The sequence below is a fragment of the Diadema antillarum genome, unplaced genomic scaffold, assembly GCF_040938485.1.
Source record: "Diadema antillarum isolate AM-2024a unplaced genomic scaffold, OU_Dant_1.0 seq00000383_RagTag, whole genome shotgun sequence".
NCBI classification, from domain to species: Eukaryota; Metazoa; Echinodermata; class Echinoidea; order Diadematoida; family Diadematidae; genus Diadema; species Diadema antillarum.
The window spans coordinates 393,335-409,345 of NW_027271381.1; the positions used below are offsets into that span (position 1 = coordinate 393,335).

A 16,011-nucleotide genomic window follows, 5' to 3' on the forward strand; every position below is an offset into this window, starting at 1 on the left:
ACGTTAAGAAAAAGTTAAGCTGTACCTGCTCCAGTTAAAGGTCCTGTTTACCTTTGGGAGAGCTCAGTGATTTAAAAAATATTCAAGATATCACTTTTGATGCATATGTGTAGGTCTGTTGCATCACAAAACATCCTACCATATAAAATGTTTGCAATAAAGCCTAAAATATAAGGAGATATTACTCTTTTTCTAATGAAACCATAACTGTAGACGGTTTAGTCTGGAAACATTTTTATTATAACTATTGTTCACATTTTGTATATCTAACAATACTTAACATCCATTATACTGGTTCAAATTTTTACATTTGGTTGGTTCTATCCCTAACTCACATTTTAGAAATATTCTGAAGCACTAATGCTGGGTTTTTATTTCATCTGCAAATGGTAAATTATGCCTTTAAAGAGAAGTATATAAAAATTACTTTTGTTGGCAGTAATATAATCTCCTCTCTCCTCGATGTATCATATGTGTATATGTACATATAGGCCTCTCTCTCTCTCTCTCTCTCTCTCTCTCTCTCTATATATATATATATATATATATATATATATGCATACATGTACATATCAATGTATGCACATCTAAATATGTATGTGTAAGTACATACATGTAGCTGTCTTTAACATCTCTATTCTTACCCACACACCCCTTCCCACCCATTTCCTATCCATGTGATATCTCAGGACTGCATAATTGTCCAAAATCTGTTCAGTCACCCTGTTTACTTTACTACACTGAATGGCTTTGCCATGCCTCTCACTGAAAAGGTGACTCATCTGTGCAGCACAGGCCAACTTTCCATTTCGGACACGTTATTCCTGGAAACTGGAGCGCTGCCCGAAACAAAAGGAAATCTTAACGATCTAACGATGGGCCATACAATCCTCCCGAATGTCTATTGATTCATGTCACCTTGAATTTTATCTCATACATATCCCGTTGGCTGGTTGAATCAATGCTGTTTTCTCTTCCACAACACACAAAACTGAGAATGGTTACAAACGGAAATGTCCCCATGTATGCATCTGAAGTATAGAAGCCTTTAATTATTCAGCCTTGGGGAAAAAGATATTTCTGTATTCAAGTTGACTTTAGAATGTAGATTAAAGTCAGATCGACAGAAACTGGACCAAACATAAAAAACTAGGGAATTTCATTTGCTTAATATGGTTTTCATAAACAAATGACATAGGTCTCACATGAAATGTGTGATATGTGATATAATAATACAAAGTAAAGATGAGGCGGTCACCCCATGCATTTTTTCACTGCACATGAAGAAGACATACTGTACAAGTGTAGAAATCATCCTTGTTCTGTCGATAATTCAGTTGAAATGGCCTCTACTCTTTAAACGGACACAATAATTGCTACAACTGTACATCATTGTAGCTATCAAACAATTTGACTTAATTCTCTTTGATTTTCACATTGAATTAAAAAGCAAAGGTTGGAATCAGAGTCAATCAGATCACATCAACTGCCTATGTAGTATTCTACATTAATCAGTATCCATAGACTGCATCCTTCTAATGTGGCAGAATTAACCCCAAAGAGATACCCATCAGTGGCTGCTTGTTTCACACGTAAGCAACGTAACAGCCACATGTAATTCAACTCCTGTGGTTATAGAAAATAAAACCCACAAAAGCAAAGCATGGAAAGATGAAAGAAGAAAATGAAATTGCTCTTTGAATACTTGAATATCATTTCTCAGATAGCAGAAAGTCCTAAAGATAGTACTGTATTTATCTATAGGAGCTGACCGTGCCCTTACTCACGTACAATATCCTAAATACATATCATGTATGTTTGGTAAATGATATATCCAGAAAGTCTTCTTTTCATTTGATGCATTATAAAAATTTTGCAACTTTGCTAGATACCAAAAAGAAAGGTGAATATACATACAATATTTGACAACATCTATGTCACGACTGCAAATCAACATGATATCTGATTTGGCACTTGCACCTTTGAACAATAACATAATTGTAGGCACACAAAAAAAGGTAGACTTTCAAAGTAGCAATAGACCAGTTTGCATATGGGATACTGTAGTTGAATGCAAGATACATGTACATACATTCATGACACACAGTTGTACTTGGAAAGCAGTTAGGTTAGTTGAGATTTGCCTGACATAGCAACAACTGATTGAAATAGATTGAGAATATATTGGTACTGGAATTGCTTATTACTGCATCCCCAACATATGAGTATAATTATATTGAATACATTGAATGTTGGTTAGCAGACCAGTCTATTGGGCATATGGCTACAAGATAATGATGTAATCAGAAAAATAAAATCTTACGGCATTTGCAGTAATAGGTAATGCAACTATCACTGATATATAATGGCGGTCACAACTGGCCTGTTTCTGTCTATCATCTCTTTAAACAGCAAAACTCAATTGTTTTTGTTTTGTTTTGTTATGTTATCTTTTGAACTTTTTTTTTTTTTTTGGGGGGGGGGGTTCTGTCAGATGCTGCCACACTTACATGTATATATTGCTTTGCTACACATACTAAAATTTCATGACTGCATACATGTACATACATGTATGATACAGAATGTTTACAACGAATAGAAAGCCTGCACTGAGGTTTGCCTGACAAAGCAACAAATATTGTTTGTCAAATGATTCCAAGTATTAAAATGTAATTTTATATAAATTCAACAGCTCAGAGAAATAACAACACATTTACATTAAACATTATTATTGCTATTATGTTCCTTGGTATGTAAGGTGGGATGACTACAGTATATTATATGAAAGCCCACACGAAAGTAATGGGAATTTACCAACACTGTCACTGTTTACCTTCCGAAATATTTTCACACAAGTGTAGAGCCCTGATTATCACAAACATAATCATTCGTCTTACATGTAAAACTGCTTGGCGTTCAATGCCCTCTCTACATGTACCATGTGTGTTTCATTAGTACTACAGTTTATTACAGTGATAGAACAAGGAAGTGACAAAGTGTGTGTTCTACCCAAGCATCCAATATCTATAGAGTGTACGCCCATTTTGCATTGTATTCAATACATGTATGTTTTATTCTGGGATTCTCTACATGTATTTGTTTCAAGTGTTAATTCCACAATCGTTTCCACTCGAAGGCCCATTCTTTTTTTTTCTGTGTGGAATACAAAGATCCTATCCACAAGATTCATCTGTTAGACTTGCTGCACTGGCAATACATTTCCACCTTTGGTATTTGGGCATCCGTAGCCATGCTTCTGGCTCTGAACTATTCTTCTTTAATAGAAAAAGCATGAAACTTTTGAATTTCTTTCTCCCATAGAAGAGAAGAAAACCTACTTTTTACTATTAGATATCACTTTTGAAACAGAATTCAGACATGATTCTAGTTAAAGTTTGCTTCACACATCACATCTAAAATAAAACAGGTTGACTGAAAAAAAAAAAGTCTATGACATAGACTAGCAAATGGACTGGAAGATTCATTGAAATTTTTGTGGTAATTGCTGAGTGGAATTTCCAGCCAATAAATTGCTGACAGCCATATTGATCCCTTTGTATTGGAGGATGCTATTAATGAATTCAACAGCTATGAAAGACATGAATTGGCATTCAGAATGGTGAGAAACACAGACATTTATTGCACGTTGGCATTGACTGGGTTTCTGAGCATTCTTACTTATATTTGTTTTGTTTTTTCCAGCCTGAAAAAAAAAATCTGTTTGGCCATTAAACAGAACACAGTTCAATATGAGATGCAGAGAGTATTGCTTTAATTGCTTTAAAAAAAAGAAAATGTCATGCATACATTTCTGCAATTAGAAAACAGAGCTCTATTGTCAAGTTTCTCAAAAAACAGTATCTTTTTTTATTTACACAACTATTCATATGAAAAGAATGTCAAAAAACTAACATTCAAAGCTGTCAAGTTATTTCCTTATTTATGAATTAAATGTTATCTCATCCATACAATTCAAATGCTTGCTTTGGAACAAACAAAAATGTAAAACATCTTCACTTGATGGGTCTCAAACATGACTAACACACAGAACAAAGAGTGTTACACAGACAAAATTGACAGAAAATACATATGATGGAAAACAATCTTCAAAACATACATGCACTGATATTGTGACAATAACAGCACATTAAAAAAAAAAAGAAATTATATTAGGACTGCATCCTTCCCTGAAATACATACATTTCCATTCTTCTCTCTGGGAGCAAGAAAAAAATATAAAAAAAAAATAAAAATCTTGATTTGGCTGACCAAAGCCTCCTGGTCAATGGTCATCTTCTTAAGATGTGGACTTCTTTCATCTCTCCTCCAGATGGACACATAGCATACGATCCCAGTGCAAAGTTCAAGCATTCTTCTCTGCCCTATTTGTAGAGCTGCTACAGTGTATATATGCCCTCTTAAATCACCACACGGCATTAGTGGGAAGGGGGAGTTGTGAGTGGGGATGGGATCCTAGAATGGAGGTCACACATATATAGAGTGACATTGGGTGCATTCACACTTACTCAAATTGTCATGGATTTCTGTCATCAAAATTAATACCATCACCCCCTCATGTTTAAGGCATATTTTGAACATTCATTACATTTTGACATGTACAATCAAATTGCTAAAATCTACTATCACATGTAGCCGTAAGTTGTCGGAGCACTGCACAATTAAAAAATTAATGATTCCAATCTTTTTGACTGCGGACGAGTTGGCATATTTGATTCATTAGCAGTAACTGGTAGACATTTCATTGTCATTATCATTACAAGTTTGCAATAAAAAAAAAGTTCTTAAAAATTAACATTCTGAAAAAGAAATGCTGTCATATCTACAAATGAGAACCAGATGGGCATTAACATAGCAAGTTCAGGGGTAATGCTGGCTCAACAATGATCATCATGCCTTGCTAAAATTGGCAACTCTGAACCTTACTGTGTATATTACATTGAAGAGAGATTACACTAAAATTGGTTAAATTCATTGAATTTGCGCAAAGTCAGATATAACTGACATCATCAATATCTCCAAGTGTATATATATATCACATCCATCCCACAAATATAAGGGTGGTATCATAAAAACATTTTACACTAATTTACTGCTATTCATTTATCCATCTATTTGTTTGGGTTATTTTATGTTTGTTTTTGTTAGCTTTACATACAATGGCAAAAAATAATTTTCAAGTCTGCGCTTTGCACAGGAATATCAGCAGCAGAATTAATTCTATGTATACGTAAATCTCTCACTTTATAAGAGGGAGGGGGTGACTCTTAGTTTGCGAAATCTACTTATGTGAAAGACCGTAACCATTAAAGCATGAACTGTATGCTACTCTTGAGTTACTTGCATTGTATATGAAGAAGCAGATACTGTAGAAGTGGAAATTTTTGCAGTGTTCAAATTTTCGTGCATTTCACGCACCCAGAAACTAAAGCGAAAATAAAAGCACGCAATTATTTTTGCTTGCCATATGTTCCAGTATGTCCTGTCTTGATTCCGCGGAATTAAAAACACGCGAAACTCTTCTTACCGGGTCAAGCGTGAAAAATTAGTCGCGCAAAAATCTCCACTTTTACAGTAGTGTTTGATTTAGAACATGAACAACAAACTATGCATAGCATTCTTTAGTAATTCCTCATTGTAATACACTTCCAATGACACTGGGTTTCCGTCCCTGATTTTGTTTTTGACAACAAAGCTTGCATCCCAAATGTCAGCTGTGCTGTTCTCAAGAGTGTGTTGGCAATACTCCAGAATACACATGTCAATCTGTGATAGCAATATCCTGGACAGTATAGATCAGTCCTTTGCATCAGTCACAAGGACAATTTTTAGAACAAAGAACTGGACCTATCTGTATGGGATGTTGTACAAGACTCACTCAAGGTCAATAAAACTGTTTACCCAGGGTATTCATCCAAAATGTGAAATCAAAACCAATTCTGTTCACTTCAAAACACACTACTACTGTTTTCTATCAAATACTGACATATCACATAACATAACGCAAATTGTAAATGCCTGTTGATACCACAAGACTAGACTCCACATCTAAGTACAGAGTCAATTAGCATCCAAACCATCTCTGAAACCAATATGATACCATTACAGGTAACAGGTGCAATGAAAGAGACACAATCCTTCATATTAAGTGAAAAGATTTCTTACACATGGCCACTGAGCACACAATCAAATACCACTATGCGGGTAACCGATGAGGATAGAGCGCCTCTCCTGCCAGTGGACTGGAACCAAGGACCTTGGGGCCAAGAGTCCATGGTCTTACCCACTGAGCCACGATTCCTCTGTTCATACGCCTCTGATGTATTATCCAATATCATAGGCAATGCACTCTAGAGTAATAACATGCAATGTACATGAAAGACAAACAGAATGATAGACAGACAGGAAGAAAAATACAAAGAAGAGAAGGATAAGAAGAAAGAAAGGAGTAAAGAGGAAAAGAAAAAAAGTATGACAGAAAGAGAAGAAGCACAAGAAAGACAGCTAAACACACAGAAAGAATATAAAAAGAAAGAAAAAAAAAAAGTAGAAACTCAAAGGTGACCTGGTTAGAAGTGGGTCAGAGCTGGGATAGTACTTAGTCCCACATACTCACATCTTGTGAGGAAGTTGTCCACATTCTTGCTCTTCCTGAGTGCTGGGATCCCGCAGTCTGTAGTTAAGGCACATATAGAATCCTGGCAGATATGAGAAGAATAAAGAGATAGAAGACTGTTATGACAGCTTCAGATTTCAATCATAGCATGACTGATACACTGTATGTAGAAAAAAGGTTGGGAATTAACACACAGAACGCTAGAAACATTTCTCGAACCATTTCTCTAACCATCACTACACGCATACTAAGTAGCACATTTTCATTAGAATCAATCTTTTTTTCTTCTTAAAAATTCTTCGGTGACTTGATTTGTAGTCCTTTTACATCATTCATTACAGAGAAGTTATAGTGGTCTGGGACCATCAGCAAAGCAAGAAAGAAAGAGAGAGAGAGAGAGAGAGAGAGAGACGGAAAGACATACAATCATCCCTCAGTCCCACTCATTCCAAATATTGTCATGGTATCACATATGCAAACACACACATGCTGGTGACCAAAACAAACAGAGCTTTTATAGCTTGCCCTGTTCTGTACATGTGGAAGAGCTGCAAAGAAGAATGCGAGACATCTGAGAGATGCTACCAAGAATGGCTCCCCTTATACTGCAGGGCTGTAAACACACTCAAGAGATTTGAAAAGCTACACCTGCCGCTGAGAACTATTATACCCGTCAATGGCAAGAACTAAATCACCTGGTTTACGTACATCATAAAGCCAGTTTACCTAGAGCTGACAGTAGCTCCAGTTCGACTAGATTCATGGTTCAGCTTCGGAGATGCATCTAGTTTCGTAACAGACTTATATAAAAATCTTGTAAATGGCAGCTGCATCTCATAATGCTAATATAAATGGACTTAGTGCCTTGTATCGCGGGCAGCTGAGATGCTAAAAATGCTTCTGGAGGATGTCAAATCTAGCCAGCACTCTTCTCAGGTCAAACCAAGAGACAGGGAAGTGAAGGTCATACCCTGACACTGCCCCACAGATGTACTTTGAACAATCATTTTTAAAAAAAGGAAAAAAAAATAGACATATGAATAAATATTTGTATATTAAAAAAAGCTGCATCACTTCGGTGATCCATCTTATTTATCCCCAAGTTGATTTCTATCCTTTGGAGTTGATGGTCAGGTTTATGTATTAAAGCTTATGACCACACAAGCGTTGAGAATTAAGAGGTTTCTAGGACAAATATCATACAAGGGCTTTATATCTCTCAGTTGGTAAGAGCACCGATCTAGCAATCCAAAGGTCCTACAAGTGTAGGTTCAAATCTCGAAGGAATCCCATTTTCTTTGCTCATTTTCATTTTAATACAAGATGTAACTTAATTACAGCATTGGATTGAAACTCATACTAGTAAAACCTAGACTTTCTAGCTATAGTTATCTCTCATCAGATAGCCATACACTGTATGTCTTCTGATCATCTTTTGCAGATGTCAAAGATAAATATGTTTTATTTGTGTATTTATGCAACTATTAGATATTTGAAACACAGTCCATATTGTAACCATGTACTGCTGCTCTCTGTGGGCACATAATCAGCCTCTTCCATCATATTTTCTCCCTAGATGAAGAAAAACAAAACAAACACAGCTTTCCAAGGGCAAACTTCAAGACTTGACTGCACAGTATGACTGCATTAGTCCAATAGAGACAACAGAGAGGCGTGCAGTCTAATTTGTATTGACAATCACAAACCCCTATTACACTAACCATGCAACAGCCACGCCAAACATCAGTCCATTTAGTCTTCTCTTTCAGACTTTTTTTTTTTAAACCACCATAAAATGTTCTTTCACAGCCATGGCTGTTGCTATTGCAGTTGCTATTTCGGACATTGCTGGTACCACGGCACTGGTACATGTACATATTGGTCAGGGTTTGCAAAACAAGCCTAGGAGTGAGAACGCAGCATCCCAAAAATATTGAAAATTGTTTTCACAGCTGACTGATTGAAAAGCATGGACATGTCATGGGCAAAGCACAATTGTATTAGTTTGTTTGTTTGTTTGTTTGTTTGCTTTTTTTGACGAGTGTCTTTAAAATGTTGGTCTGAGTTTTGTTAACTAAAACTGATGAAAGAGCTCTGAAAGATTAAAACTTAAATTCAACGAAAGAATAGATTTGCAGACACAATCAAGCTCACATCTTTCTGCTAGCCACACACCAGGTATCTCCAAATCAGCCCGAATGGTAGAATGTGGCATGCAATTCCAAGACTAGCCCAAAAACAAAAAGAGCTATAGCCATGTCAACGGCACTGAACGTAGAAAGCGCACTGACTCACCAAGCTCTGAAAGAGCAAGCTGCCCGCAAACGTTCAGGTTTTAGGGGCTAATTAATGGCCCTCTTAATCGCAAGGACCACAAGCCACCTGATAAATGCAGCTTGGCTCAGAAATATCATGCACAGGGACACACTAGGCAGCCAAAATTGAACACTGATAGTAAATGTATTATCCCCTATGAGTTAAAGAGGTTGTATGGTTTTGGTCGAGACCTAACATCAGGTTTATAACATTTTTTTTTTTGGTGAGATGATAAAAAACCTCTTATGAAATATGAAAGAGAATGTAATTTCAAGAAGGATTCAACATTTATTTGATGAAACTTGGTCTTCAAATGGCTGAGATATCCCCCCCAAAAAAAAATCCTAATAAAATTGACAGGCCACAACTTTTACCAGGATCACTTTGTTTTTATCCCGGTACTTTGTTTTTAAATATCTCAGTCATTTCAAAACTGATTTTCATCAAATACACTTTTGATTCCCCTTGGAATTGATGCTCATTAACATTTTATAGAGTGGTTTCTAAATATCTCGCAAAACGTTACAAGCTGAATCCTCACTTCAACCAGTACTGTACAGTCCCTTTAATATAGAATGATGAAGGGACATTGTGACAAACATAGAAATAACTAAATATGTAGATAGACAATTAAAGACAGGAAATAGTTTTGTGGTTAATGAGGTATCTCTGAATAAAGTCTTGAAAGTGGCTTACTCCCTCCCCCTCCCCATTCATCCGAACTAAAGCCCTTCATCTTTAAAGGAATGATTCACAACATACATAATGTGGATTTCACTGCACTTGTGGGGGAGATTAGGGGATTACCCAAGAGATCTCTACCACTCCAAGCAAATCCTGGCATTACACATGTGTGTCACATAACATCCACAGCAGAGCACACAGTCACTGGCTGGGCATTCTCACACGGTTTGGATGATAAATACAAAATAAACTGTGTCAGAACGAGATGCATGGACACATTTCTTCCCCCCAATATGATTGTGTGTAGCCACTCTTAAACCAGGCTTACAGAAATTTGACAGGTTATGTGCAAAGTTTTCATGTATCTGCCATCATGAGTTGATAGATGAATAATAATGGTTGGTACTGGAAGACAAGGCAACCCCTTCTAAACCTACAATGTGCATTGTATTGGATAACATCAATGTCAATGCTAGTCTACTGTTGATGACGAGGACATTCGTACACTTTTCGTTGAGCCCGCTGTAAGGTTCAACGTTATCGTCTGGAATGTGGGAGGGGTGGGCGTTGGTCCCTTATGCCATCATTGCAATTGACTAACTGGACTAGAGAAGACACAGACAGTAATGGGAGGACTTTTGGCCCTCCTTCTCCTCTTACTCAGAGGACTCCTGCTGGGTCTATCAGCTGACTTGCCAGGGAGGAAGTTTTCACTACCAGAGGTGCATTCACATTCGAGTTTATCAAGATAGTAACTACCACAGTAATTGGTTAGTACCATTATCACTGGGAAAAGGGCACAGTAATAGATACTGTGGCATCAAACTCACTTGGGTACCAATCTCATTCCCAAAATACCTTGGTATTTCTTGAAAGCACAGTACATGCTTAGGATCTTCTATGGGAAGAAGATAGTGTATCAAGTCAAAGAAGATAATGTATCGAGTCACATGGGTAATACAATGCTGTACACTGTATGATCGGAGGTATTTTGTGACATGATTCACACTCAAAACACATATGTTTATTTTGTGCCAGGTCTGAATTACCACCCATGATACAACAACATTTTGTGATATATTTCATGGTGTATTTCACATTGTGTTTGCATTCACATTGCAAATTACAGCACAAAATACAGCAATATTTTGCCGTAGATGTGAATGCCCCTCAAGTCTGCTTTGTAGAACTCACCACCCCCTAACCAGTGGGGTGTCTCTAGGAAGGTTGGCTCCCCTAGCTGTGTTTCAAGGACACTTTCTTTCTTCTTTCTTAATACTAGTGTGGTAGCGTGTAGATTAGCGTTTCCATCTTCTGTAATATTCCTAAAACAACAACAACAACAACCATGTGAGGTTTAGCATCAATAGCTCAGCTGTTAGTCAATTCTATATTTGTGGCTATGTATACAACGCATTCCTGAACTTAAACCTACAAAGAATACTGGAATGGTTTTGCCACAATATACGCATTATTCCTCCACATCCCACATCCTTGAAGCAGGGGGCCTACTTCTGTACTGTCCTGTGCATCTTTACTGTATACAGGATTCTTCTGGAAATAATCATTGGGAGGTCTTGATATGAGGCTAGCAAATCTATATGTCGGTTTGTGGAATACCCTTTGGATGTCATCATGCGTAAGGAATGCAGCCATTCCGAAGGAGTCATATCATTTCCCTCACAACAAATCAATATCACAACATACTGCGCCTTGCTCCTAAACCTATCCAATAGCCCCAGAGCTTTTTTTTGTAGGTTTCTGCCTATCAAGCCTCATGAGCTGTCAAGGCAGTGAACGTTTTCATCAAACTTCCCTGTCTTCCATTAAAGAAACAAAATTGAATGAACAAATTGTCTGAAGGTATAGATACTTGGCACAAAACCCATCTATGACAGACTTTCAGACCTTTAATGCTTTTCACTTTTATTTGTGTGTATACTTTTAGGCAACATGATTAGCCCCATTCTGCTGTGTGAAAATCATTAATATCATATGCCTACTAATGATTCATTTTCCTCAGATGCTATCAAATTAGCACTGGTTGTCTTTTCTTTCACTACCTGGACAAAGCACAAAAGATACGTGTACACAAGAAATCGGCTCTTATTTCAGCAGAATCTCACACAGAATGGCAAAAGTAGGGTGAAAATGAGGGAAAATGATCACAATTTGTCAGCGGTCACTTGGGGACAGACGGGAATATCCATTAGGCCTGAGTACGCTGACTGACACACTGGCGACTAGGGAGGGTGGAAAAACAAATACAAGGGAAGCCGCCGACAGCTTGATTGCGATTACAGATGATTAGGGGTACCCTGAGTGTCTGAGGGCATTAGAGAGGACGGACAGAGACGGTGGAACGAGGCAAGTAACCAGTGACTTGGTGGACGGATGGAGGAAGAGTGTATTGTGCTCTCTTATGGGATGGGATGGGATCACAGTCTCCAGGGCCTTTCTTCACTTGTAATCTGAGGGTCACCTGCACAAACTAATAGGACAGGTCCACCTTCTAAGGATTGAGAGAATGCAGCAATATCAGTAGAACACATCAATGAAAGTTTGAGGAAAATTGGACAATCCGTTCAAAAGTTGTGAATTTTTGAAGTTTCAGTTCCTTGATTGCTGGATATAAAGACTACTAAAGCTTGTTTCTCACATAATGATAGAGCACTTGACTTGCCTCTTTCAGAAGGCAGGGGAATAATATTACCCTTAACATACATATGTAATGTCAGTAGTAAGTCGAGGGAATGAGTACTTTTTTCAAAAAATGATATCACATAATTTCTAAATTTGTATCGTATCAAATACATGGTACTTCTTCAGTTTTGCTGAAGTATTACCAGTATAAAGAAATTACAACATAAAAACTTCTCTTTTCCTACAACAGTTGACAATCACAGAAGAAAACCTTTCTAAATGTATTTTGCCACCACAAACTCACTCAGCAACACAAGACTAGCAAAATTCGTAAAATGAAAACTGTACCAAAGCCTATCATTACATTTGCCGCAGGCACACACAAAAGAACTACCGAACAAATAAATCTGACTTTTCAGGTAAGAATATGCACCAATCTACTCATACAAGGAATAGCAGCCATATATTCTTTGCGGTGTCATCATACTGAAGTCTTAAGAGGCCCACGTCCATGTGTTTGTACAGAATTACAAGGATGATTGTATTGCTATGGACATACATGTACACTGTATTATTATTTGTTTTAGATATCATTATCATGTACGCCTACATTATCTTCATGATTTTTACTTCATTCAGTCATTGAATGGCTTCAGAATTCATCATCATCACATCATACCGCTCTTCACTTTTATCTTGATCATTTGCATTGTATCATCACTTGACACATGATATTGTACACAATCTGACCATGCACACTTTCTGACACTGTCCAAGGTCTTTCCTTTTTTCATTCTGTTTTTCTAACTTCACCATAGAGAATGCACTTTCATAATTGACCTCATTTTCACATACTGCCAATGCAATTCAATCCCTCTACACACAGAGGCCTATCGATTATTATACACACAACGTTCAACAGGGAGGGCATTTTTTCTCTAGTCTTCTGCCTCTATTCTGTAGTCAGCAGTAATATCCTGGTGGGTGGGGACTGTGTATTTGACAGAAAGGATGTTTTAACAGTGCACGCATTTTGCATTCTGAGACACAATCCGCACTTTTTGTTAGTGTGTGTGTATGTGTGTGTGTGTGTACAATGTATAATAGTGAGAAGTGTTTAAAACCATAACACGACAGTGATATTGTGCACTTTGTGTGCATTCATAAGCATCTGTGCATAGTAAATCTGTGCTCTTGTTTTATATGCGTACACCACATTGTGCGTGCATTTGTTTGTGTGTGTGTGGAGCATTTTCAGAGAACTATGTATTAAACACAGTTCAAAATGCATACGAATGCGTACGATGAATGATACTGACATGAATTCATAGGTCTTGACATTGTACATATTAGAGAAAAGTATAATTCTAACAAAATGATAACTTTTGTATGATGAATCTTTCTTGCTCGGCCTATCACGTATCAGCATAAATTTCACTTCCCTATATTTTTGCAGATTAGACTATTACTGTACAGAATTTAGTGTCTCTAAAAACAGTCATGTGTTATTTACTTTTCCGATAGCATATCAAATTCTCTCAAGTTTCCTCAAAGCATCGTATTTCACATTGACAGTATTGGTAAGTATACATTATTTACATAAAATCATATACACATACATCAATAGCTGCTTGCAGCACGTGTTATGAGTTAGCATAGAATAAGTTCTAGACAGACTGCACTCTGCCATTACTTGTAAAGCATGCCAATCAACAGAATTGCGGAGACTCAGTGACTGCCAATACAAACTGATGATGTTATTTATAACTGAATGTACCTATGGTCAATTAGACATGCAACCTTAGGCACTGGCAATTCATTTTCACAAAAGTCCCTCAAATCCACTCAACCAAATATAGCAATTCTTCTAAATGAATTGCATGCAACCAAACCTCCCTCGAACAATACAACCCACTGTCCTTGACTGATGCAACCTATTCTGTCGTAGGCCAAAACTATTTTCAGGGTGATTACCAAAACTTGGCAGAGCTACAGTGTAGCTGCAATGGAAAGGGGTAGGCACGTGTGGTCGTAAAGTTTCATCGAAAACAACAGCCATAATTTGAGGGTTAAGAATTATGATGAAGAATTCTCCAATAAAAGTGTGTTCATGATCTTTAACACAGTAACATTAATTATTCATTTCCTTTGACATATTTGCAACAGTATGACTGAAATTAAATGTTGCCATCAAAACATAAATACATGTATCTGTATATTGGTCTGTTGCCCAGATGCTTCAAATAAATGTGTATTCAATTCCAATGAATTCCTCACACTCCTTTGCCATGTTCAAGTCCGAAACATTTTAACAGCATCTGTCCATCAATCATGCATTTTGACATTTTCTGGTCCATAAAGAATATTATCTCAAAGAAAAGGATGAGAACTGATAAAAAGTGTCTCAAGTGCATTAAAAAAGACTAACAAAATAAGACAGACATATCAAAAGCTGGCAATAAAACAACATGACAACAATGAGACTGGGCTTAGACTACTTGTGAAATTTAATTTATATCATTCAACGCAACTGAAGGGCCTATCAATTCAATTTGCTACATTACTACAGTGCTTTACACTGCTCTAAAAGACAGGCCACTGAAGGACACTTCGTGGTCATATATCATATCTTTGACCACATTATGTAATGAGCTCTGATGAATTTAATGGGTACTCTATACGACCTCTACAAAAGCAAAGGTATACAGTTTACGCAAGAGTTTTGGTAGGACTAAGCTGGAAAGCCATGCCTTGGGCTTTACACAGGGAGCTGAAAGCCACTCATCTCAAGTTGCTTGTAATTGTTTAATTAATGGGCACTCAAATTCACCATTGAGGACTTAGTCTCGACATGCTATGAATACATGTATCTTTAAAGGAATTATGCCATACAAATGCATGTTGACTCGCATTGATTCACGATATCCTCAATATCATTTATGTGGCCATGTGCCTTGTATTTCATAATAGTATTTCTATTTTCCTTCAGATTACTTGGATATGCCCACAGAAAACCTTCCAAACAAGGAATCTACCAGTGGCATCATCTGTCAATCATTGCTAAAATACTATAAATATGATTTTAAAAAAGATATTGGAATACACCTTTCCCTAGACTAAATATAACTTGCATGTTTCTATGTTACTAATTATAATTAATAAATACATTGCCTGGAAACGTGCAAGTTATGCATGGTCTAGGGAAAGATGTATCAGTGTCTTTTGTAAAGCATATTAATAGACCCTACTTTGAGATGATTGACAGATAATGTCACTGGCAGAATTTTAGTTTTGAACACTGTTCTTGGGGCATAGCCAAGTAATCTTCAAGGATCACAGAAATATCATAAAGTATATGATACATATTTTAGTCTAGTTTTCTTTTTGGCCACAAAAATGTGGTTCCATGACATTTGCTCCTGCAACAATTACTCCCATGATATATCTGCATGCTAAGCCAAACGTAAATTCAACCCATAAAATAACCCTAACCCTAATCCTAATTCTCACATCAAACTAAACCTAAGACCCTATCACAACCCTAACCCTAACCCTAAGTCCTTAGAGAAAATAAGACCGGAGCAATTGTCGCAGGAGCAAATGTCGTGTCACCCAAAAATGTTGATCAGGATATTATGAGTCAATACAAGTCAACATTCATTTGCACTGAAGAGTTCCTTTAAAGGCATAATTTACCATTTGCAGATGAAACAAAAACCCAGCACTAGTGCTTT

At 37.0% G+C, this 16,011-nt stretch overlaps 1 protein-coding gene across 1 annotated transcript in view; it reads right to left on the bottom strand.

Moving 5' to 3' along the window:
• LOC139731724 (rho-associated protein kinase 2-like) overlaps positions 1–16,011 on the bottom strand; it is a 117,193-nt gene that overhangs the window by 58,007 nt on the left and 43,175 nt on the right. The window contains exon 3 of the mRNA XM_071642604.1: positions 6,635–6,716. Within this exon, the coding sequence (XP_071498705.1) occupies positions 6,635–6,716 (82 nt within the window). The remainder of the gene's footprint in view (positions 1–6,634; positions 6,717–16,011) is intronic.